The sequence below is a fragment of the Muscardinus avellanarius genome (genome assembly GCF_963383645.1).
Source record: "Muscardinus avellanarius genome assembly, chromosome: 14".
Classification (NCBI taxonomy): domain Eukaryota; kingdom Metazoa; phylum Chordata; class Mammalia; order Rodentia; family Gliridae; genus Muscardinus; species Muscardinus avellanarius.
In genome coordinates this window covers 92,648,193-92,674,276 of record NC_137800.1, presented here as the reverse complement: position 1 = coordinate 92,674,276, position 26,084 = coordinate 92,648,193, and the positions used below count along the sequence as shown (strand labels likewise).

The window sequence follows — 26,084 nt, the reverse complement described above, 5'->3', positions numbered from 1 at the left end:
AACCTGAGGAGGGAGGAACAACAGCCAGCACCAGGCTGAGTGGGCGGAGGGCCTGAGTTGCTTGGGCAAGTGTCTTAAAATGGTTTTCAGCAAGCACTCAGGACTTCGTAGATGGTGCCCTGTGGGTAAACACAGATGCTTCACAGCCAGAGCCAAGGTGGAAACCCAGATCTGATTCAGGTGAAGAGGTCAGGCTGATAAGAAAAAGAAAGCTGCTGGAAAATAGCACGGGCTGTGTTGAGAGAGACCAGAAAAGAGCAAAAAGGAGAGATAACAAGATTGAATGGGATGAGTTTTGCCTTCTAGTTCACCCCTGCTGGAATGTTCTCTTGCTCACAATATTCAGAGTAGAGCCTTCCCAGCTTGTTTTGCTCTTCCATTCTCCCTCTTTATTACCAGGTGAGAGAATACAAAGATCTGCCTATAGCTAAATGGTGAGTTCTCCTGCAGACACATATTCCTGTGAAGACGTGACCCAAGGATATAGAAAGGAGCCATGGAGCCTATTAAATTTCTCTTTGACTCTGCTTCCTGGTGCTTTGTACTCTGTGTGCACATGAACATACATTAGCCATTAGCATGTGGTCAGAGGAGGAGCAGGAGAATAAGCCAAGAGGTAAAATAGTCAGAGTTGATGCTTTTCCTCAAGTGTCTGCTGTGTGGGACTATTTGGAACGTGTAGGGGCTGGGGATGGAGGACTGGCTAGCTGGGTGGTTTTCTGATTGAACCATAATTCAGTCTGTTCTCCTGGATTTTGTGAGGGGTGATTTACCTGTAATTGCTCTCCTTCTTCCATCATTATCTCCTGTCCCACTCCCATGTCTCCTCTTAACTCAGGAGATCTTGTGTTCTGGACAGCATTGTGCTGGGAGGGAGCGTGAGGAACACCAAGGCCGTTCGCCATGCATAGTCCTTGCAAGTGGTTCTTTCTGAATGGACTTGGTCCTGAAGGCTGAAGGGAGGGGCTATTGGATGCTGTTGTGCAGGGAACCTGCAGCCAGGTGAACCTACTTCCTTGTGTGTTGGATGAGGCCCAAAGGAGAGCCATTTTATTCCATCGGAGTCATTCATCTTGTAGGTTAGTGATTCCTGAGCTCTTATCCTGCTTCTATCTTCTGGCCCTCCTAAAAATTTCATAGTATTAAGAACAGGGAATGGAAACATTCAGAAAATACCTATTACCTTCACTGTTAAAAGACACTGATTCTGACCTTTTAAAATTACAACAGTGCTAAGCTGGGCATGGTGGTACATGCTTTTAATCCTAGTACTTGGGAGGCTGAAGACAGGATTGCAGGTTCGAGGCCAGCCTCAGCTACTTAGTGAAACCCTCCGCAACTTAGACCCTGTTTCAAAATATAGAATAAAAAAATAGGCCTGTGGGTGTATCTTGGAGGTAGAATGCCCTGTGTTCAATCTCCAGTACCGCTGCAAAGAGAAAAAAAAATTACAACAGTGCTTAATAACCTTCCTAGTAGAAGAAGCTAAAGGCTGCTGAGCTCCATGATCTGGTCAAGGCCTTCCATCTCTGCCACTTACATGTCCTTTTATGATCATGCTGGCGAGCTGGATAGGCCAGTCTCACATGGAAGCTGCTGAGGTCTGATAGACTGCTCTAGAAAGGGAAGGTAGATGCTTCTGGGCTCCGGCACAGGAGATCTGTGAGAACTGTGAGTCTGCTCACTGGGTTCCTGTCCAAACCTCTGTAACATAAATAGTACATAACATAAATAGTACAAGACTATTTGATCAGTTCCTGATAGTTCTGGTGCCAACATCTTGCTTAAAAAAGAAAGGTGTGTATTGAGCTGGATATGGTGGCACAACCTGGTAATTCCCAGGTACTTAGTGAGGCCCTGTTTCAAAATAGAGCATAAAAATTAGGGCTAGTGGTGTAGCTCAGAGGTAGAATGCCTTTGGGTTTCATCCTCAGAAATAAATAAATAAATAAATAAATAAATAAATAAATGTATGTATTGGAAAGGATTGCTTAAGAACTATAAGAAAACTGCTTCTCTTCTCAAGAGCTGTTTGGCCTGGACAAAATTTTCTCATTTATCCACAATGAAAGCATAAAATGAAAGAATTTTCTTCAAGTGGGACTGTATAGTATGAAATCTAGATCATAAGCCTGGACCAAAGCTTATTTATTAAATAGGGGTTTGCCAAGCGATTGAATAATCAGCAAAGGATGATTTAGGAAGTGTTTCTTCTGTTTAAGAAAATTAACCAAGGAAGTTTAGAAAAATAGATTTGCATTGAAAACAGAAGTGTGCTGATTATAAATTGATTTTTCCAAATGTGATAATGTATGCAAGAGCATTTGAGAATGAGTGAGGTCCATGTGCATTTGTGGTGGGACTCTGCTCAGTTTCAGTCCATACTCGGCATCTGCAGAGCAGCCGGAGCCTGATGTTGGGCAATACACGGCTAGCTTAACTCGGTCCCCCTGAAGAGTAAAAAGATAATCTCAACTAGGTGTTAAAAGTTGGTAGTTTGCCAGGAGTGGTGGTGCACGCTTGTAATCCCCACGCTTGGGAGGCAGAGACAGGAGGATCACACACGTTCGAAGCCAGTGCACTGGCTTGAGACCCTATTTCCAAATTAAAAAAAAAAAAAGTATAAAAATAGGTCTGGGAGTATAGCCCGGAGGTAGAAGGATTTCCAGGAACCCCAGTACCACCAAAAAAAAAAAAAAAAAAAAAAAATGTTGGTAGTTTTCCCCTGGGTGTGTTGGCGCATGCCTGTAATCCTTGCTTGAGTAGATTAGACAGGAGAATTGCAGGTTGGAGGCCTGCCTCAGCAACTTACCAAGGCCCTGTTTAAACATTTTAAATATAGCTTGGAGGCAGAATGCTGCTGGGTTCAATCTTGAGGGAGGGAGGGAGGGAGGGAGGGAAGGAAGGAAGGGAGTTTTCAGTTTTGTATTGTCTCAAAGTTCTAGAAAGCTTTACCTCTCCATAAATTTTTTTTAGTTGCCATTACTCTCCTCCTATTTTATCTAGAAATCACTCTCCTCTTACTTCTTCACTCTCCATTAACCTCTCTATATGTTGTAATAACTTCCCTGGATTATACTGTTTCAAATGTAAGACTTGATAGAGAATTGCCCACTCTGTGCTTTGACGTGGGTCTAGAGGTTCCCCAAGTTCATGTGTGGAAGGGTTGGTCCCCAGCCCTTTGTGCTACTGGGAGGGCATCTAGTGGGAGGAAGTGCCCTTACAGGGACACTGGGGGAGCCGTGGCCCCTTCCTGGTTCTCTCCTTTGCGTTTTGCCTGCCGAGAGCTGAGCAGCATTCTCTGTTATGCTCTTTGCCACAGGCCTACAACCAGAGACTGTAGCCTCCAACACCATGAGCTAAAACCTTTTCCCTCTCAAAGTTGATTGTCTCAGGTATTTTGTCATAGTTATAGGAAGCCACCTGATAAAATATCCTGGTTTTGAAAGATTAAACAATATCAAACCGTACACAGATTCTTTGATGTCCTCTAACTAATGTATTTCCTAAGATCCCATTTCCTCTGGGGATAAATCTGTGTTTCCCTCCTGCTGCTGTTGGGAGAAGTCTGGTATCCCCTTGCCCTGAAAGGATGTGTTCCACTTAGAGGCCAGACCCCTGTGGTGACAGCTTCTCAGGAGTTCTCATGTCTGGAGTCTGCAGGGCAGCCTCCTGGACTACTTCACATGCTTTTGATAAAACATTGTTACTTGGTTCTAGTCTCCTGCTGAGAATCTCATTTTGAACTTGAAGTCCTCCAGCAGCTCCTCTCAGCTGGACCTTGCTCCCACCTGAGGGTGATGCTACATAATTGACCCATGTCACAGCAATAGTAAGGATCCCTCTCAGGTTTGGGAAAATCCTAGTTTTTTGCCAGTCGAGTTGTTTCTCTAAAGTTATATTAATTCCTCTGGCCATAGTTGCAGGCTACCTCTCCTCTTTTCTAAAGAGGGATTGGAATGGTGCCCTTCCCTTGTAACTGTTTCATTTCTCATGGGGAAGAGTGAGATCTAGACTTCTGAATGAGGTGGAAGCAATTGATATTTCCCTGTAGCCATGGCTCTTATCTTCTCCCTGCCCAACAGGGTCTGTCACCTCTTTCTTCTGCATGGTGAGTTCTGGTTCCTCTGTTGTGGAAGTTAGTCCACTCCTCCAGCCTAGACGTGGTCGGTTCTCTTTCTGATCCTTCATTCCTGAACCCCACACTGTGTCCTCTCTGTCACTGTGGCCCGTCTCCCTCCCCCTGCAGAGGAGAGGTAGAGGCCACACTTGTTCCACCTTTCTGAGCCCTCTCTCTAGCTCCCCTCATCCCACTGACTATTCCCTTGCCCAGTTTGCCAGGCCACCATTCTCTGCTTTTACAAAGAATCTCCTGAACTTGAGGAGAGATGGCCATCCTCAGGGAGCTCTGCCACTATTCCTGTTCTTTGATGCATAGCTGTGCCATGTCCTGGAGCTGTGGAGGCATTGTTGTGGTCCCCATCGCCCGGTATCTGCTCCTTGTCAAGTGCTTTTCTTGTCCAATACAATTTGTTACGGGCTCATCTTAGGCCTTTTGGTTCCAAGTGACAGAAACCAAGTAAAGGTGGTTTAAGCCATAACTGGTGACATTATTTAAGTGGGGACTAGTAGAGCAGAAACTCTGATAGCCTCCTAAGAGCTGAAGCCAGACTGGAAACTTTTCAGGAGCCCAAGCTGCCCTTTCTGGCTGTGCTGTCTCTTCTGCTTCTAAGTACAGATGGCTTTCTTTAACTCCTGGTGCCTATGATGAAAGAGAGCCACCACAGACTGCCTGCATTCTTATTATCTTATCTAAGTGAACAGAGCCAATTAAGCAAGAAGCTCACATAATGCTCAGTTTTTGAAAAAGGAGGTCTGATTAGCCCAGCATGGTTGTGTGGCTTTCAGCATGCAGTGAGGTCTGCAGGACACACAGCTCACAGAACTGCCCACATCTACTTTGAAGTTGGGCCAGAAATATTTCTCAAAGATAGGAGTACAGACATACCCCAAAACTTCTACTGTATCTGCAGAGGGTTGAGGGTTATAAGCTATTGGACTGGAAATAGTCCTGGGAAACCATCAAATCCAGATACCTACAAAGGTGGAACTGAAGTCTGAAGTCTGAGTATTGCTAGTATTAGTTGGTACTCAGCAAATAAATTTTGAATGGTTGAATGGAAGATAATTACTTCTTCCTTCCTATTTTCTTTCTTTTTGTCTCTTTTTCTGGGGGCAGGTGGTACACTTAGGGTTGAACATAGGGACACTCTATCCCTGTGCTACACGCCAGCCCTTTTTATTTTATATTTTTATTTTGAAACGGGCCTCAGTTGCCCAGGCTGTCCTTGAATCTGTGATTTTCCTTGGCTCAGCCTCCTAAGTAATGGGATTATGTGTACACTGTTAAGTAAAATAAAAAATATGGGTCCAGCGGAGTGTGAAAAACACGAGAGAGGTCCGGTACACGTGGCATTCACTTTAATTGCACGGCTCTCCCAGGGATTGGGGCGCTGGGCAGTTCCAGGGGCCTGCGCACCTATCCGAGGCTAGAAGAGGTGGGCTCTTCTTTTTAAGGTATGCATCTCGGGGGGAGGGGTTTACTTATGGGGACACACGCTTCTCGCGGGATTGCTGCTCCCAGGGCAGAGTGTGGAAAGGACCCCGACCAATCATCCCGGCCTTTTGGTGATAATGGGCGAAGAATCGACTCGAGCTGCTTCGAACTGTCAGGGGGCGTCGTAGGGGGACCCCTTAGCCGGGAGAGGTTGGGTCCTCCAGAAGTGGGTAGGTGGGAGTATGGCTGTAGCAGAATCGGAGGTTACCCTGGACAGCTTGGTGAAGTGTGTTCAAGGAGACTAACAGCCGAGGAGCTATTAAAGAAAAGGCAAATCGTGAGAGCAGTGAATGGGTTTGGGTCAGTCTGGTCAAATGAAAACATGCTATTGGGTCAGGAACATCAGTAAAGGATTTTAGAGAATTTATTACTTACAGCTGTTTGGCATCTGGAGAGGGAGAGCATCATATAACGTCACTATGTAACGTCACTATGTAAACGAGAGAATTATGCCGAGAAAAACGAACTTTAGTGGGCCCCAGAACTGTGCAAGACAATTTGTCATGAGGCTGTTGTAGCGGAGCCCTTTGTAGATTTGGCCTAAGCTTCAGGCAGAGCAATTTTGTCCTGTAAAAGAGGGCGTGTAGTGCGTAAGCAGAAGAGCTTGCCGTCAATCCCCTGTACCAAGATTGGAAAAGGAAAAACTAGAACCTGAAAGGATGGAAGCACTCATCAGGAAACCAAAAAGGAGACTGGCTTACCCGCTGCCTGGAGAGTTACCCTGGGCTGGCAAGGAGGATGGAGGTTGAGGGATCCAGGAGCCATCAGTCTTCGCCCAGGCTGAGTAGGGCCAGTGGCGGGCACTGGTCTGGAAAGGCGGTCTCCCTGTGTTGAGGCACCTGGGCTCACCCTTTTCCAAGGGCACTGTTCCAGTGTCCCTCCTGGCCACATGCCAGGCATGGTCTGATTGGTGGGCTTGGCCTTGCCACACTTGAGCCAGGCTCCTGGAGGTAGTCGTCGTTGCTGTCCTCCACCCCTAGGTGGCGCTCCAGAGGGCTGAGCCACCATCGCCAGGGCAGCTACCAGGGATCTGCCTTTTGGCAAAGTCGGAGTGTACACTCCATCTCCGCCTGTTCCTCTCTGGAATTAAAACTTTAAATGCCATGTTAACCAAATCTCAGATAGCGTTTGAGGACCGTCTTCAGCCTCTCTTAATTTTTTTTTTTTTTTTGAAAAGCCTCCTGAGTTGGTTCCTTAAGGAAGGGAGGCTGTCCTGGGATAGGATGGTGACCGGGCAGTGAGGAGAGAACCTGTAAATCAGTGTCCGCAGAAAGCATCATCTACAAGCCAGCCCGGTCAGACTCTGGCGTCCACGTATCGCCACAAAATGTGGACTGTGTCTGTGACTCAGCAAAATTGCAGGCTAGAGCAGGCCAAGATGGCGACTGCGTAACGTCACATGGTCGCGACGGTGTAATGTCACAAGATGGCGACCAAGATGGCGACTGTGACGTCACCAGGGAGCGACTACACACCATCACAAAATGGCGGCTGGCAGGAAAATGGCAGCTGATGGGGAGAGCATTTGGAGGGACAGGATGCAGGGGGGGAAAAAACCTGGACATAAAGACTTCCGACCATTTACCAGACCGCTTACAAAAGTTCTTAACCATTCTTGGGCCACTGTAACCAATTGCCCAACTCGTATCAAGGTAGACAGGCGCTCAGGGCATCTGCTAGTTTAAAGGTTCGACTTCCCATAATTGGTTTGCGGGTAAAAACGAAGAACAGGAAACAGGCGTCCCCATTTTCCTGATCAATCGTTTGGAAACAGAGGTTAAGAAATAGGGAAGGACGTCTCCATCCTTCTCAAAAACTGGAGGATGATCTGGTCATCCAGAGAGTGGTCCCAGTGGACCGGGGGACAGTGGGTCACCAAGTGCTTGGATTTTGGGGTCCCAGTGGACAGGAAGACCCAAGTCCAGAACCCGCTAACCAAGGGAAGGAGAGGCAGCATACCGGAGTGAAGTGTTGCTGGCCAGCGCCGGCTGCAGCAGAAGCGCTGAGAAGCTGCTGGGGGCGCAGTGAAGCTGGGGCGTGCGGCACCTGTGCCTGGTGTGGGTGGCGCTGGCGGCTGATAGAGATGGAATCAAACGGTGGGGCGCAGGCGGCGTGGCTTGCTGGGTCCACGGTATGAAAACAAAATGGCTTCCAGGCCACGGCAGACGCTGAGGCCGGGTCCCGAGGAGCACCACCAGTGAGCCTGGCTTGGGGTGGGCGGAATGGAGCAGCAGCAGCGAGTGGAGCTACGCCTGTAAGTCAAGCCTGGCGTGGGTGACTGTGGCAGATGCCAAGGCCAGGCTGTGCGCCGCCCAATGAGCCTGGCTCGGGGCGGGTGGAACAGAACGGCCAGAGGTCCCGGCAGTGACCGGAGCAGAGCAAAATGGTGGTTGTGGAAGGTTGAAGCAGCTGGTGGAGTTCCTGGCCCGCGCAGGCGGTCAGCGGACTAAGCAGGCGCCAGCGGCCACGGGGCGTCCACCCCCAAGGAGCCTGGCTCAGGGCAGGTGCAACTGGTGGCCTGGCGGCCAGCAGAGTCTGCACAGTGCTGCGGTGGAGGCAGCAGCGGCAGGAGCAATGCCTGCAAGTGGAGCACTGGCGTGGGACCTCGCAGTCAAGGTGCTGGTGGGTCGGAAAGTCCGGGGCTCAAAAAGAGGAAAAAAATGGGGGAAAAAACCCCCAAATTCCTCCCGGGGTTGGCACCAAATGTTAAGTAAAATAAAAATGTGGGTACGGCAGAGTGAAAAACACGAGAGAGGTCCGGTACAGGTGGCATTCACTTTAATTACACAGCTCTCCCGGGGACCGGGGCGCTGGGCAGTTGCATGGGGCCCGCGCGCCCGTCTGAGGCTAGAGGAGGTGGGCTTTTCTTTTTAAGATATGCATCTCGGGGGGAGGGGTTTACTCATGGGAATGCACACTTCTCGCGGGATGCTGCTCTTCTCGCGAGATGCTGCTCGCAGGGCAGAGTGTGGAAGGGACCCCGACCAATCATACGCCACCATTGCCTGGCAAAGGCAGTTATTTCTTAAAAACTTAAGGCATTTTTAACAAAGAATTATCTGTATAAATTTTTTAGGTCAGTAGTATTTGACTTGGATTGAAAGATTAAAAATGGATTTGACTGAATAAAATATTAAAAATAGATTTGATGGTAAATTTTTACATTACTAATAGCTGGGTAGTTGATCTTTTAGGTTGGTTGTTTTCACCCAAGTGAGAAAATTCTTAGCAACAGCAGCAGTGTGGCCCCATACCTTCCATTGGCGTCTCCCACAAATGATGGGCAATTAGGAACAGGCAAAACAGGCCCTTGTTTCTGGTCTCGGAGGCACCAATTCAGTGGAGAAGCTGTTGATCTCAACTCTTAGGCCTCAGCCATTGTTCACAATCTGGCATGGAATTAATCCCTTAAGAGAGGGATGAAAAAGCACCACTCAGCACAACATAGTTTGTCATCGCATGCATAATGCAGACTTTCCAATTAGAACGCTACAATTTGGAAACTTTCTTCACAGACTGATGAGAGAGCAATTATTTTAAGAAGGGAAAACTCAGTCCACTGGGTTTGCCTCAAGTCACTTCTGACTCAAGCCTCAAAGACAGAAGTTTTGAAATCATATTTGCTATCGAATTTTGTATCAAAACACCAGCAAGGAGAGCAATTACTTGGTGTAAACTGAACCCCTGGTAATCAATGGTATGCAGCCAGCCAGAGCATTATGGAAGATGTAAGCAAAACCACATTTGCTAATCAATTTTTTTTTTAAAACCCAGCACTTCAGTACTTTTAGGGGAAGCTCCACGTAAGAATAAGGGAAAATGGAGAAGACAGCATTTACTATCACAGATATTTCATGCGGGGCTTATTAGAGAGGTATGTGCAACAGATGCACACAGACCTGGCCTGTCTGCATCAGCAGGTCTTGGCCAGTGGCCTCGTTTTTTGTAAATGACTTCTCTTGAGTGGGGAGGTGTGTGTATGGGGGTCTGTTTAAGGAGCTCATCTCAGCTAATGTCATAGGGTATTTGTCCCGGGCAAGCTCACTGCATAGACATTCTGAACCAGACTTCAAATCAGCAATGTCTCTATAAGAACAAACTGCAGAGGTTGTTGGCTGGCTTTTCACTTGTGCCTTGCTAGAACCAAATTCTCATCCATGGACAAGAGATTGAGCCCATTTCCTTTAGTGTTCTTTATGCACTTGCTTTTTCAGCTGATATTTTTTTCTCCCCGTGAGGCCTAAATTTCAACAAATATGCATGTTGGCACATAAATTTAGAGTCCCACTTAAAAGCCCACCGTGTAGGTGAGTCTGAGCACCAGGCTTGATAACCTGAGATCCATCAGTGCCCCTTTTCCACTCAGGGGTCACCTTGACCCCACATTCCCAGCCCCGCAGGGACTCCTAAAGAAGAAGAGAGATGTCTCAACCAGTATAGACACTTGGCTGCTATTCAGAAAAAAAGAATTTAGGCCAGGAGAAATTATTGAGGTGAAGATCGATGGTCTAGACTAATAAAAATTAATATCCTCAGCATGCAGACTCTGCTGGGCAGAAGATGAATATCCTTTAGACAGAGAGGACATTTTGTAAGTCATTAATAAAGGATAAATATAAGTAGAAAATGAGTAAAATGTTCAAGTTTAATAATAAGTAAAAAAACTGCATATTAATGAATATATTCCATCTATCGAATTGGCAGCATTTTTAAGCATAAAACACAGCATTGGTAGTCATAAAAAAACAGGCATTTGTTATGCTTGCTAGGAGTATGAGTATAACTCTTCACAGAATTTTGTTTGGGATGGGGAAGAAGAAAAGTTACACAGATTTTTTTGTAATACATACTAATGCCTCAAAAGTTTCATATGCCTACTTGAGGAGTTTACTTTATAGAAACTTTCAACAGTGGGAAGTATATGTTTAGCTAAGAATGTTCATCTTAGAATTTTTTGTGGTACTGAGGATTGAACCCCAAAGTATTCTACCTTTGAACTATACCCCTGACCCAATTTTATTTCTTATTTGGAAAAAGGGTCTTGCTAGATTGATGAGTCTCACTACTTGCTGAGGCTGTCCTTGAACCTGCAATCCTCCTGTCTCAGCTTCCCAAGTACTGGGATCATAAGCATGCACTATCAGGAATTTAATGAGACCATCTGCAACTTAGTGACATCCTGTTTCAGAAGTAATAAATAAAATAGGGCTGGGAGTGTAACTCAGAGGTAGAATGCCCCTGAGTACCACAAAAAAAGAAAACCCCTAACATCAGTATCCAGGAAGGGTTGGAAATTTTGACAGACACAGCTCTCCATCAGTAATACAGAATCCCAGTCTGGAGAAGATAACCTCGACATTGTCTCCCAGCAGAACTGTTACCAGAGCTCTTAAGTGAAGAGACTGACGAATTCATTTGAAGTCTTTTCTATCTTCAGTAGCAAACATATAATACTTGATAGCAAGCAGAATTACAGTTAAACTAAAACTAAAGGAAAGGGGGAACACGGTCAATCCTTATTCTCAATAACAGCTTTATAGTGACACTAAACTGAACTTGGACAAAGTGTTTTCATTGATTAAAAGTGTAAGATTAAAAGAAAATAATACAAACTGCTTTGTAAAGTAACAGGTTATAGTTTGAAAAAGTATGGCCCCAAAATATAAACTTGAGAGTAAAGGAGACACTTGGCCATGAGGCAGTAGAACTGGGCTTTGGGTCAGGACACCAGGCTGGAATCTCTCAGTCATTCACTAACTGTAATTTGAGACAAGTTATTTAGTAGCTTTAAGCCTTTTTGCCATCTGCAATTTGATAGGACCATTGTACTTGTGAAGAGGATATTTAGACAGAATTAATTAAACCAGTTGTATACAACACTCAACACAGGGCCCAATACATGGTATGCACTAGAGGTTGGCTGTCACAGTCATTATCATGATTCTTTGTTACAAAGAGTGTATTTGGCCAACAGGCACTCATTGTGTGTGAGCGCTGTGGGACACTGCCAGGTTCTGGGAAGGAAAACCAGTCTGATGTAGGCATACCTTTCAAGCTCAATGTTCTAGCTGGTACAGTATCAAGCAGTAAGACACTGCATAGATTTTATATCAGAAGGACTTTTGGGGCTGAACTCATAGAAGACAATGATCTATCACATACTCTGTGGAGCACAGATCACATGTTACAGTACTGAGACTTTTAAAAAATTACTATCTTTTTTTTTTTTTTTTTTTTGGTGGTACTGGGGATGGAATCCATCTACCTCTGGGCTACACTCCCAGACCTATTTTATATATTTTATTTGGAAACAGGGTCTCTTAAGCCAGCAAGGCTGGCTTCAAACTTGTGTGATCCTCCTGTCTCCGCTTCCCAAGCGCAGGGATTACAAGCGTGCCCCGCCACGCCCAGCTTTAAAAATTATTTTTAATTGAGGAATAACATATGTAGAATGCACATCTTTTACATATAGTTTGATAGATATATACTTGTGTCTATATTCATGTAAATCTGCTACTCAAAATCAGCTCATTTCCACCATTGTAGAAGATTCAGTCATACTCTTTTCCAATCATATCTTCCCCAGAGGAAACCACATTTCTGAAACCAATAGAAAAATTTTGTCTGTTTTGAGCTTTATGTAAGTGGAATTATACAGTCAATGTTAAGTTCTTAACGGGCAGAAAAAGGATAAGGAGAATAGGAGCAAATAAAAAAATTTCTAAGTAATAAATAAGGAAATTTTACTAACGAATATATGTTTGCCTGTACAGATGGCCTTTCATATGCGTGGGTTCTACATCTGTGGGTATAGCTCACCACAGATCAAAAATATTTAACAAATTTTTTGTGTGTAATGAACATGTAGAAACTTTGTTTCTGGTCATTATTCTCTAAAATTCACAGTATAAAAATGATTTACATTGCCGGACGTGGTGGCACACGCTTGTAATCCCAGCGCTTGGGAGGCTGAGATAGGAGGATCGCACAGGTTCGAAGCCAGCCTCAGCTACTTAGGCTCTCAGCAAGTTAGTGAGACCCCGTTTACAAATAAAGCATAAAATAGGTCTGGGAGTATAGCCCGGAGGTAGAAAAGTCCCTGAGTTCCACCCCCGGTACCGCACGCGCGCGCAATTTTCATTGTATTTACTTTTTATTAAGCATTCATTATAAGAAACCTAGAGATAATTTAAAGTATACAGAAGGTTATGCATAGGTTATATAATAATACTATTCTATTTTATAAAGAGATTTGATTATCTGCAGATTGGGAGGGGAAGGGGTCCTGGAACCAGTCATTCCATGGATATTATGAGATGACTATCTCCAGATCAGATAATCTTTCCAAAGTTATGCACACATTCTGGTGAGAATGAGAAGAAACTAAAACGTGATGAATAAGCCAGGCGTGGTGGCCCACACTTGTAATCCCCGCGCTTGGGAGGCAGAGACAGGAGGATCACGCAGGTTTAAAGACCCTGTTTCCAAATTTAAAAAGTATAAAATAGGTCTGGGAGTATATCCAGGAGGTAGAAAGGTTTCCAGGAACCCCAGTACCACCACCAAAACAAAACAAAACAAAAAAAAACATGATGAATAAAAGCCATGGGGTCGTGCTAGTTAACCATCAGAAAGCACAGGTTTCTCCATTAGCAGTGGCCTCCAGCATGTTACCTTGGGTCAGCCCTGCCAGCTGGAGAGGAGAGCTGGGCAGGACTCTTCCTCCAAACCCAGTTGACTACCTGGAGTTCTGAGATTTCGCGGTCAGCTCCTGTAGAGTCTGGGTGCAGCTGTCCTCGGCATGTGTGGGGGCTTGCTTTTTCTCCCGAGTCCTGAAACTGTGGTGGGCCAAGGAGGCAGATGGGAGTGATGAAGCAGACAGACACCCGTGTCCCCTTGCCAGTTAGGACATTTACAGAAGTCTATGCCTTTCTCTCTACTCAAGGTTGCTACTGTGGGATTGCGATGATCGAAGCTACAGCTACTACGTAGAGGTTTCTACCAACCAGCAGCAGTGGACCATGGTAGCGGACAGAACGAAAGTCTCCTGCAAGTGAGTCTCCCCCTGGGTTTATCCCAACTGTGAAAGCAGTCTTTCTGGTGGCCACTGAAGCTCCTGTGTAGGGTCATTGAGCCACCAACTTATATTCTTATTTGGAGGTTGGAAACATATTTCAGTGATCTTCTACTTCGGTTTCAACTATTAAGTATTTATGTGAGAATTCATGTGATATGACCAAACAAGCTTTATGTTGTGATTTCACTCTTTTGAAAACACATATGTTTCAAAACAGGTACCTAAAGAAAGATACTTGCCTTATGTAGTCTTCCCTCATATCCTCTCCAAACCCTACACTACTCCCTTTAGGGATTTTTTTCTTTTTTAGAGAATTTTGCTGAGACAGTGCACACCTATGTAATTATTCTCGGACTCTGTTTTACTCCTACTCTTATATCATTTTCTCTTATATCTTTTTCAGGGTAACTTAAAAAATCTCTGAGCTTACCTGATTGCACAAATAGCTAGAAGATAGGATTCTAGGTGTGATTACACGCATGCAGCTTAGAATTTCTATTAGCACCAACGATGGCTTATCTGATGCAGTGTTTGGCGCCACATGGCATGTTAACATTGGTTACAGGTAGCACTTGCTCCTCTAACAAGTAAGGTTCAGCATTTCAGGGACTTAACACAATAGTGTATTTCTCAGTCATGTAGCAGTCAGTCTGGGTATTCCTGGTTGTCAAATAGCTCTTCTCCACATGTGAATATGGAACCCATATGCTTTCCTTCTTATAGTTTCACCATCATTTAAGGCTACCTCAGCCTCATCTACATCTAGCTGGCAGATAGGGAAAGAAAAGGTTCTGAAAAGCCTTTGCCTAGGGGCAGTGTATGTCCCACTCAGTGCCCCTGCTCACATCGCCACATTAGAGGCTAGTGTGTCTGGGAAGTGTAGTCAGTTCCTAGCTAGGCAGCTACTTCCCAGTGAAGCACAGATCTTGTAGGCACCTCTGTAACAGCATAAGAAATTAACAATTACTTTCTAAGCAGTATTCCAATACTTTCATATATTGTATCTCCTTTTGTGTAAATAAAAGTGCCTTGTAGATATTGTTTTCATTTTTATAAAAGACAAAAATGAAGCCACACCCCAGCCCTATTTTTTTTTTTTTTAAACAGGGTCTCACTAAGTTGCGGAGGGCCTTCCTACGTTGCTTGAGGCTGTCCTCGGACCTGTAATTTTCCAGTCTCAGCCTCCCAATATGGGGATTGCAGGCTTGCACCGCCATGCTCAGCTGCCCCCTACATTTTCTTCTTTTCTTTTTTCTACTTTTCATCTTTTGTTAGTTGTCCAACCACTTTTACATTGTAAAGGTTTATGGTGCTTATTTTTGTTCCATAACTTATACCCATGTGTTATCTATAAAATAACACTGAAAAGGGAGAACCATTAAGAATTTATTTTAATATTCTGATTATATAAACATTGTTCACAACATATCTAGTAATTGGTTGGATCCACAGTGAGAGAAATATTCTGTCATTAAATGTGCTCCCCTCTGGGAAGAATTGCAACATGTTCAGATCAAATAGATTAGATTTTCACATGAGTGCTCAGAATTATTCCACATGTTGACCAGCTTTGAATTAGCCAGCTTCTTGTTTTTGAAGTTCCTAATTGCCTCTTTTTCCTGCTACACAAGCTTCTGAGGCATACTGTTTATTCATTGGTTAATTTTGAGCAGATTGTTCCCTACACCTCTCTACAGCTGTGATCCTAATTTTTTTTTTCTATCTGAATTGGTAACACTCTTCCTGAGATTTTTTTTCTTTTTGCAGAACATGGCAAATGATTAATAAAATCCTTTTCTCTTTGCATGAGATCTCGACTTTGGGTACATTTCTAGATCTGTTCCCCTGAAAACCTGATAGAAGTAGAATGTCAGCTGTATTATCAAGCAGCATTGCTAATGATAAAAATTACCCTAGTCAGTATATTGTATCTATCCTGGGAGGGCTAAGAATATCTGATTAGAAGACATAACTTTAGGCCTCTCAAAGTGCAATGACTTTTGTACTTCACATGTTTCATGATTCTGGGATCTCTACTCATGGACTGATTACAAGGGATATTAGTTTCTGTTGAAAATGTGAGAGTTCTATACCACAATGCTTTCACACCTGCCTATTGTTGAGTCTTTTACAGTTCAAAATGAAGAGTGCCTGGGACAGTTGTGTAGACTGCTACAAAGATTCCCACTTAGAAGAAATCCCTACTGCTGTCTTGGTGACTTGCTGATTTCCTGTCTCTGTCCTGGGTGAATCTGAAGCCAAGTGTCACTTCCTTGGTCTGAACATGTAGTCAAAAAGATAGGTCCTAGCCATTGCCCAGAATACATCTGTAGGACTTTTTTTTTTTTTTTTTTCTTCAGAAAAGCTATATGGAAAGCCCACAGTGTGGGCTGTCTTGTACCTGGATTTCTGTGTGGGCTCATTCACAGTCTCTGTTGAGACCTTCAGTGACCTGGATTATTTCCCTTCTTTCCGTGTGCCTGGCTGCACCTCTGCCACACCATACAGTTGTCTTATTTCCAGTTGGGCCATACTTCCTCACATATTGACCTTATTTGTGTTCATGTTTTTTAACTATTCCTTTACTTTGTCATCGTCCCATTGAATAATAGTTATGTCTGCCAAAGTGTTCATGATCTCAGTCATCATCTCTCACACTGTACCCTTGACAAACATTTTTTTTGCAAACTTAAATGATTAAGTATAAAGAATTGGAGCTGGGCGTGGTGGTGCACGCTTATAATTCCCACACTTGAGAAGCCAGCCTCAGTTACTTAGTGAGGCTCTCAGCAACTTAGTGAGACCCTATTTTAAAATTTAAAATAGGTCTGGGAGTATAGCCCGGAGATAGAAAGACTCTGGGTTCCACTCCCAGTACCACCAAAAAAAAAAAAAAAAAAAAAGAATTGGGTAGCTGGGCATGGTGGTACAGACCTTTAACCCAGCATATTTGGAAGACCGAGACAGGCGGATCATAGATTCAAGGCCAGTGCATGGTAACTTAGTAAGACCTTGTTTCAAAATGAAAAATAAAAAGGGCTGAATATAGTTTAGAGGTATAACACCTTTGTATTCAATCCCCAGTGCCATAATAACAGCAACAATAAAAGTTAGGTAGTAATGGACATTTGATTTTTCCACTTGAGAATTCTTTGGTTACAATCTAGAACTACCTTGTCTCTCTAGCTTTTAGCTTCTAATTTTCTTACAAATTTTCTGTCTGCCTGCCAGATTTACCTCTCAGATTAGCTTCTGAGGAAGTTTATTTCTCCAATCTAAATATTCATTAAAATGATGCAGTTTTTAATAACTTAAGCAAGATATTTAATGAGAGTTTTTTTTAAAAATGGTACCAAATTATAGAAGTATTATCAAAAGTAGGGGGAAATTATGAAAGAAGAAAATCTAAATGAAATATGCCTAAGTATTACTAACAGTTGCTTTTGTGTGGTAGTATTATGAAAATGATTTCTAAATTGCTACTTTTTTTTACCAATTTACTTATATATCTTTTAAATTTTATTTGAAATTTTTTTCTTGCTGCGGCCTTATGTTTTATAGTTGTCTGCCCTTCTGTTATTTGAGTAGCTATACGCTTTACTCATTGCCAGCAGTGCATCAAAGAAATTAAATAAGTGCTGCACAGCACGGAGCCCCAGCAGCCCTTCAGGGCCTTGATGCCACTTGGCCCAGCGCAAGGCGTGCTTCCCTGGAATGAACACTTGCGTCTCATCTTCCTCGTGCTCCTCCTGGGAGGGCCTTGAAGCCCCTTCTGCTGGAGCACTTCTCTTGCTTTCCCAGGACTCTCAAGCCTGTCTCCATCGGGTCTCCCTTCACAAAGAGGCCTGGTGTGAAGGGGGAGGTTGCAGACCTCCCTGGAGTAGGCGGTCTCTACAGGACCCTAACTTGAGGAGGTTTTTCTGCTGTTTCCTCCCTGAAAAGGAGGCCGTCTTCACAATCTGCGTATCACTTAGAGGCCTGTGTGGGGTCAGCTCCTCTGCCGCCTGGTCTTCAGCATGACTACGCTCATATCTGAGGAACACTGTGTGCCCTTTGCCAATTCTCTGTCACTGTGACCTGGGAAGGGCAGCGTTCTGGTTCTGTTTCTGTTGCTGGTACTGCTTACTCACTGGGGATCTTTAGAGAAATCATGTTTCTTCTAAGTGCTGCACAGGCTGAGGACAACAGGACAAATTAAAGGTGGAGTGTTACAATCTCCGTTAATTCTTCCCTAGTGTACCAAGGTTGAAAAATGGCACATTTAATCTTAATGTGCTTTGTAGTTTTCTGCATCTTCTTTTCCATTTTTGGTGAGAATGTTGAGAAAGCTTTCTTTTTGCCCGTTTTGTTTCTTAGTCTGGCACTTAATAAAACATAAACCTTGAGTTGGTTCCAGAAGGTCACTGCTAGCCATGTGATTTGGGGGTTGTAGTAAAGGGCATCATGTCACAAATGTAGTGCAACAGCGAGTGAGTGTGATCTAAAGGGGAGATGTCTTCACTGGCGATAGCACAACAGAAGTTCACAGTCAGTGTTGGGATTTAGATTCCAGGAAGGACTGGAGTGCGTGACTGTCACGTAGATCCTGTTCTGAAATATCACCGCTGGCTTCTGAGTTTCCTCCGTGGTAGCTTGTCCTCTGCTTTCTCATTTCTGCAGTATTGGAGGAATGTGTTTATTCCTTCTAGAAGTGTGAGCCAATTAATGGACTCTGGTTGTGTAATTGTCACTTTTAAACTGCTCGAAGATTTTATTTTTCTCTTTTCATACTTAATTCTGTTTTTCTACACAGCATTTGACAATAATGAAAAAAGCCAGTCATGTCCTCTTTGTATTTCTTTTAAAGGGCAAACAGTGTTAAGTTTGTCAAGACTTTTAGAATTTGGAGGATAAAGAAACATATCCCTGGAAGAGGAATGACAAAAGAATGAAAAAGGAAAGGAAAAAAGCTGAATTTAGATAAAACACTCATATGCATGCACACGCACACATAGGTGAAGTCTGATACTGTGCAGATCCTGTGTTAATGATGAGATATCAGAGCTTGCCGTAGAGAGAGCATCTATGTGTCCAATCAGACTTGGAGACATTCATTAACCAAATTGTTTTTATGGGGCCATGAAATACCTTGAATAGATGATATTTTGTCTGCTTTGGGTTTTTTGATTTGTTTTGTTTTTGTGGTACTATGAGCTATATACCCATCCCTTTTTATTTTGAGACAGGTCTCACTAAGTTGCCCAGGCTGGCCTGCACTTTCAATCCTGCCTTAGCCTCCAAAGTCAGTTGAATTACATGTGGCACCACTGTGTTCAACAATATGCATTATTTTGCAGTGCTGGAGATTAAATCCAAGGCCTTGCACATGCTAGGCAAACACTCTACCACTAAGCCACATCCCTAACCCTTGATGCATATTTTAGAATAAAAAACAGTCGTTGAGAATCAATTATTTGTACCTGAACCTTTAGAGGTGAATAAAGAATGTTTGTTTTTTGTTTTCTTGTTGTACCGGAACTTGAACCCAGGTCCTCATACATGACAGGTAAGTGCTCTACCACTGAGATATGTGTATCCCACCTTCTTTTTGTTTTGTTGTGTTTTTGTTTTTGGTACTAGGGATTGAACCCAGAGGCAATCTAACTCCCCCCCCCCTCCCCGCCCCGAGCTACACTCCCAACCCTGTATATTTACTTTGAAACAGGGTCTCACTAAGTAGCTCAGGCTGGCCATAAATCTGTGATCCTCCTGTCCCATTCTTTTAGGTATTGAGATAAAAAGCTTGTGCCACCACACCTGGCTTTTTTTTTTTTTTTTTTTTTTTTTTGAGTCAGGTTTTCACTAAGTTATTCAGGCAGGCCTCAAACTTGCGATCCTCCTGTCTAAGCCTCTCAAGTAGCTGAGATTATAGGCTTCTGCCACTGTGACAGAATACCTGAGGAAATCCATTAGAGGAGGAAAGATAAGTTTTTGTTCTTGGATTCAGGGTTTTCAGTCCATGATGGCCAACTCACTGGAAAGAGGAAGGAGCTGGGTACAAGATAAGTCCTCTAGTCATGCCGCCAAAGACCTCCAATGAGATCTCACCTCCTACAGTTTCCCCTACCTCTCAACAGTCCTTTCAGCTCTGAATCCCTCAATAGATTAAAACATCAATGGGATCAAAGCCTGGTGATCCACTCACTCCCCCAAGTCCTAGTCTCTGAACATTACTGCATTGGGGACCAACCCTGGAACACAGGCATCTTTGGGGGCCACTCCACACCCAGCATTTGCAGAAAGTTGTTATGCAAAAGTCATCCCTACCTCGGAAGGCATGTACAGAATGGATTTTGATGCTAAGTATGCAAACTATATGAATTTGGAGCTATCAGCAGGTCCTATGGATACCCCTGGGAAAGGCTTCTCCCCACTCAGGACTTGTGATAGGTGAAGGAACTGGAAGGAAATAAAGTCCTCTTAGATCGCATAATGAGGAAGAATCTGAGAACTCTTGTTTCCCTTTTCCTTAGTTAACCCAAGAGCTGAGCCACATTATTCTATGAGGGTGACAATTTTTTCCATGCCTATTATTAAAAAAAAAAAAAAAAAAAAAAAAACGAGGCTGGGCCTGGTGGCTTATGTTTGTAATCCCTTTACTTGGGAGGTTGAAACAGGAGAATCACAGGTTTGCAGCCAACTTTAGCTCCTTAGTGAGGCCCTCTGCAGCTTAGTTAGACCCTGTTTCAAAATAAAGAATAAAAAAAATAGGGCTGGGGGTTCCATCCCCAGTACTGCAGAGAGGGGGGAGAGAAGCGTACTTCATAAAATTTTCTCAGTGAGCTGTGTGTAAGCACACTTAAAAATGTACATGGTCAAAACATTCTTTTATTATGAAAATAACTTTCTTATTACTATTTCATTCCAAATGATGAAATAAATCAAAATCATGCCTGTCCAACTACCATGATTTCTCTGCCTCTCCCTATATACTGGCCTCCCTGCGCTTTCTCTGTGGCCTCTCTCAAGTTGGCTTCACTTCCTGTGTCCAGAGTGGACTTTTGAGGCACGTTAAATCTACATAGGACCTTTTTGCTGCTGCACAACCACACTATACCATTGCCGTCTGGGTCAAGACCAGAATCCTCACATAGCCCATGTCCCTTCTGACTCTCCAGACTCACCTGCTTCATTCTCCCTTCCCTCCATGTCCCATCTCTCTGGCTTCTTGTTCATTCCCACCAAGCACTGTGCTCATCACCACAAAGCCTTTACACTTGCCATGGTGGCTTGTGTCTGGAGCCCCCGTTTGTCTACTGAACCCCTATTATCCTTTTGTTCTTAGCTCAAGGACCGGATTCTTAGGAAAGTCTGCTCTGCCCACCCATCTCAGTCAGATGGCTTTATTACCTCCTCTCCTAGAATAAGCTGCTGTCTCGCACAGTTCATGTTATAGACTAGGGGTGTGCCTTTGTGGTGGAGCATGTGTAAAATGATCCACCACCATTATACAATATATATTTTTATAAAATATAAAGTAGATCTGAGGATGTATCCGGAGGTAAAAAGCCCCGGGGTTCTATCCCTACTAACACACACATACCACACATGGTCAGCATGAACATCTGCAAAAAAAGGAAAGTAGCACCCAATTGTTGATCAGTGGTGAAGGCAAAGGAAGGAATGGCATTGTGGTTCAGATCAGATCTTTTTAAAGTAACTTGCCTCTGTTTATCAAGTGATAGAAGTTAGCAGCCAGCCTCCGGGTCATATCAAGGAATGCTCTTTCTTAGTAGTCTTGGTAATCATGCCATAATTAATGTTAGCTCAACTCTATTCCAGAGTGCCAAGAGGCTCATGTTTTTCTAGGCTTAAAAAAAGAAAAAATAGGCTGGGCATGATGGCACAACTTGTAATCCCAATACTTGGGAGGCTGAAACAGAGGGATCACAGGTGCGAAGCCAACCTCAGCAACTTAGAGAGTCCCTCTGCAACTTAGTGAGACCCTGTTTGCAAATAAGAAATAAAATCAGGCCAGGGGTGTCACTCAGAGGTAGAGTGCCTCTGGGTTCAGTCCCCTGTATCACAGGGAAAAAAGAGGAAAAATAAATAAAAATTGTTTCCATAAGTTCAGGGCTCCAATGTATACATAGAATTAACCTTTAGAACTAAAGGGGGCATTCTTCCTTCGCTGTCTGCTCTCTTGGCCTCCCCTGTCTCATCCATTTGGATTTTCTCTTAGCCCCATTTGGAATGGCTTCTCACACTCATCTTGTCTCAAACTAACTCTCCTTTGATGTTTTTCTCCCCTTCTCTTACCCCTTTGACATTCCTCTTCTTTGCCCTCCACAGCCAGTCATGTGTCTTATCCTCTCTTTTATACCTTTTCTTCCTTTATTTCTGTCCTGAATGCCTCTACCCTAATTCAGACCTCAGCACCTCTCTCCCAGAGCATTTGTAGTAACCTCCAATGAGCTCCCTTGGTCTGACTCTACATCTGCTGCTGTTCTAGTATCTGTTCACAACACTGCTGCTGGGCTCTCCTTGCCAATTCCCTTATCCTCCGTACAGCCCCCCTGTTAGACAACATTGCCAGATTTCAAATATATGATTTCCATATCTCTGTGACTCTAAACTTTTATCACCTCTCTCCTTACAGGTAAGTTCCTACTTTCTTTCTTTCTTTCTTTCTTTCTTTCTTTCTTTTTTTTTTTTTTTTTTTTTTTTTGTGGTACTGGGGTTCCTGGAAGCCCTTCTACCTCCAGGCTACACTCCCAGACCTATTTTATTTTTGAAAACAGGGACTCTTAAGCCAGCACAGCTGGCTTCAAACCTGCCCTATCCTCCTGTCTCCGCCTCCCAGGGGGGGCGGGGCTTACAAGCGTGCTCCACCACGCCCAGCAGTAGGTTCCTACTTTCTTTTGAGTCTGGCCCCAGGTCTATTCTCATTGAGTTCCCACTCTAAGTCAGCTTATACCTTTTTTATCCCCTCTAGCACATCTCCATGTCTCTCTGTTCTGTGTTCCCTCTAAAACTCAGCCAACTGCTCTGTGAGATCCTTGGTTTTTCCCAACACAAGTGACTGGTTCATTATCTGAATGCCTCCTGTAATTTGTTTATATATAATTTGATAACATTCATCTTTTTTTAGTCTGATTAGAGAAGAGAGATATAAGGGGCTAGACTGGGAGGAGGGTTGATTTTTTTTTTTTTTTTTAAAGATCTGCACACTTATAGTCAGTTGATTTTTGACAAAGATGAAAGGTTCTGGAGAAAAGATAGCCTGTTCAATGAGTGGTGTTGGGAAAACTAGTTATACATTTGTAGAAAAAATGGACTTAAACCCCAACCTCTTAACCTGCACACATGTCAACTCAAGGTGGATCAAAGACCTAGAACTCAGACCAGAGAGTTTCAAATTTACTAGAGGAGGGCATAGGACCAACAGTCCAACATATAGGCACTGGTAAAAACCAAAAACAACAACAACACAAACTCAATAAGACCCCCAAAGCTCAGAAAATTAAAACAAGAATTAAGAAGTGGGATGGCATTAAATAAAAAGTTTCTGTGCAGCAAAGGAAACCATCAAGAGTCTAAAGAGAGAGCCTACAGAATGAGAGATCTTTGCCAGCTATTCCTCTTATAGAGAACTAATATCTAGAATATACAAAGATCTTGAAAGACTTAACACTAAAAACAACACAATCAAGAAATGGGGAATTGAACTAGACACTTTACAAAAGAAGAAATACTAATGGCCAATGAGTATATGGAAAAATGTTCAACATCATTAGCCATCAGGGAGATGCAAAGCAAATCTACACTGAGATTCCACCTGACCCCAATTAGAATGGCAGTCATCAAGAATATAACAATAAATGCTGGCAAGGACATGGGAAAATAGGACCTCTTCTACACTCTTGGTGGGATTGCAAATTAGTGCAGCTACTATGGACATCAGTGTGGAGATTCCTCAAAATAATGGGAATGGATTTACCATATGATCCAGCTATACTACTCCTGTGTATCTTTCCAAAGGAATTTCAATTAGAATATTGCAGTGATATATGCATATCAATGTGTATAGCAGCACAGTTCACAATAGCCAAATCCTGGGACCAACCTAGGTGTCCATCAACAGATGAATGGGACATATACACAATGGGATTCTACTCAGCAACAACGAACAAAACTACATCATTTGTAGGAAAATAGATGGACCCAGACAGCATTGTTAAGTGAGATTACCCAGTTACAGAAAGTAAAGATTATTTTTTCTCGTATGTGGAAGCTAAGTAATAATAAGTGTACAAGAAGGACTTTACAATTCAGAGATACCCTGTTTCAAAATAAAGAATAAGATGTAGGGCTGGGAATGTAGCTTGGAGATAGAATGCCCCTTAGTTCCATCCCCAATACCACAAAGAGAGGGAGAGGGAGAGGGAGAGAGGGAGAAGAACTTTAGATAAGGAAGGAGAAACCTCAGTGGAGCAATGGAGGGGTTCTAGGTCAGGAGAATGGACACTTAATGAAGGTAACGCTTCCATTGACATTCTTTGCCTATGTGAAATCATCAATGCCAATTTTAGCATTATGTATGGGAAGGGGAGGGAACTGAAGAGAAGCTCACCAAGTGCTCTGGGCATGCATGTCCTTTTCACTCTGAATTGTACTATGATGTGAGACAACAATATAGCAGTAAATGTATATTAAATTACAAAAATAAAAAGTTAAAACAAAATTGTGCGCAAAAATTAAAATATTAAAATAAAGCCATTTTTTAGTGTACACCAAGGCTGATCCTTTTGGAAGTATAGGAACCACCCAACCAACTTGGAATTGGGCTCATATTTGTTGAGTAATGCTAGTAGGCAGAGGCTCATACTCCATTGTGAGTGAAAATACCAAAGAGCAAGGGAAGGCAGTTCTCTTTTATAGGAACTTGCAGGTTTTACAGAACACTTGGGATCAATCAGTCAGTCATTCCGTCTAACTCTCTCTTTCATTCTCTCACACACACACCCTTTCCTACCTCCACCCCAACCCCCACCCCTCAGCATCATAAACTGATGTAACTGGAGGTATCTTGGGAATCTTAGTTCAGCCTCCATCTCATAGATAGGAAATTAAGATAGAAGGTACAAGTGCTTCCCTGAGTTCTTGTCTACTGCAAGTCCTGGATTAGAACCAGCCTCCTAATTCTGAGTTCTTTTTCCCAAGAAGTTTGCAAGGCCTATAAAACCATAGTAAAAAGCAGACATCTAAGTATGTGAGTATAGATATAATCAAAGCATGAAATAGATTGGGGACGTTTTCTGAAAAGATGCATATTGAGCCTGCCCCCTCCACCATAGGCTCACATCAAAGATTCGGCAAGTGGTGATTTCCCAATGAGGGATCTGTGAACATCAGATTTTAAGATCACATGAAGCCCGGCATGGTGGCGCACGCTTGTAATCCCCGCGCTTGGGAGGCTGAGACAGAAAGATCGCACAGGTTCAAAGCCAGCCTCAGCTACTTAGTGAGGCTCTCAGCAACTTAGTGAGACCCTGTTTCCAAATAAATTATAAAATAGGGCTGGGAGTGTAACCAAAGCCCCTGGGTTCCACCTCAGTACCACAAAAAAAAAAAAAAAGAAAAGAAAATCACATGAAGGTACAAGTCAGATGAAGACTTCCCTCCAGAGGTGTGATGAAGACTATAGATTAGGAAGAGGTCCACCTATATTTGCATAGCGTTTGCTACACTGCCACCACTGCTTCTTCCACAGAATATTAATCTGTCCAACCTATTAGTTGTACCATAATTCATACTTTGAAAATTGGCTTTAAGCGTGTCTCCTCTCCACCAGGGGTCAGATTTGAATTGCCTAGGGCTCATTATCCAGGCCACAGAGCACATTCGCCTCCACTTTTTTTCCCTTGTCCATCTCTTGCTTACATTTAAAAAGTCATTACACTGTTCATTAGGCCATTTATTAGATGGTTTCCTTCCACCAAGAGAGACTTGCATGTGTGTTTTTCCCTCTGTTTTAAGCCAGGATTCATGAAGCATATTTTCCCCACAGTTGACATTTTCTTTTCATGATCCCTGAAAATAGAATGCAAGTGAATTTCACCATGGTGTTGTAAATTATGTACTGAGTATCAGTAATAAACATTTCTTATGAAGTTTTAAAGTGCAATTTCAGAGTGGTGATCATCTGGAATTGCACACATTTGCCAGCTGCTTTGGAAGCATTTGCCCACACACTTTTTACCTCTTTGCCTAGGTTTGTACAGCAGTATGGAGCCACATAGCAAACCTAAACAAAGCAAAAGAATGTTTGCAGGCCTAGTGCTGCAGCCTAACAATCTTGACCTGATCAGTGGCCATCTTGTCTTCCCCTACTTCCACGCAGCACTGCAC

General features: G+C 43.4%; 1 protein-coding gene across 1 annotated transcript in view; it reads left to right on the top strand.

Annotated features, from left to right (window-relative positions):
* Window positions 1–26,084, top strand: part of BTBD9 (BTB domain containing 9) — a gene marked incomplete at both ends in the record, with an annotated part of 383,151 nt that overhangs the window by 295,053 nt on the left and 62,014 nt on the right. Inside the window, one exon of the mRNA XM_080710958.1 lies at window positions 13,563–13,670. Coding sequence (XP_080567084.1) covers window positions 13,563–13,670 — 108 coding nt within the window. The remainder of the gene's footprint in view (window positions 1–13,562; window positions 13,671–26,084) is intronic.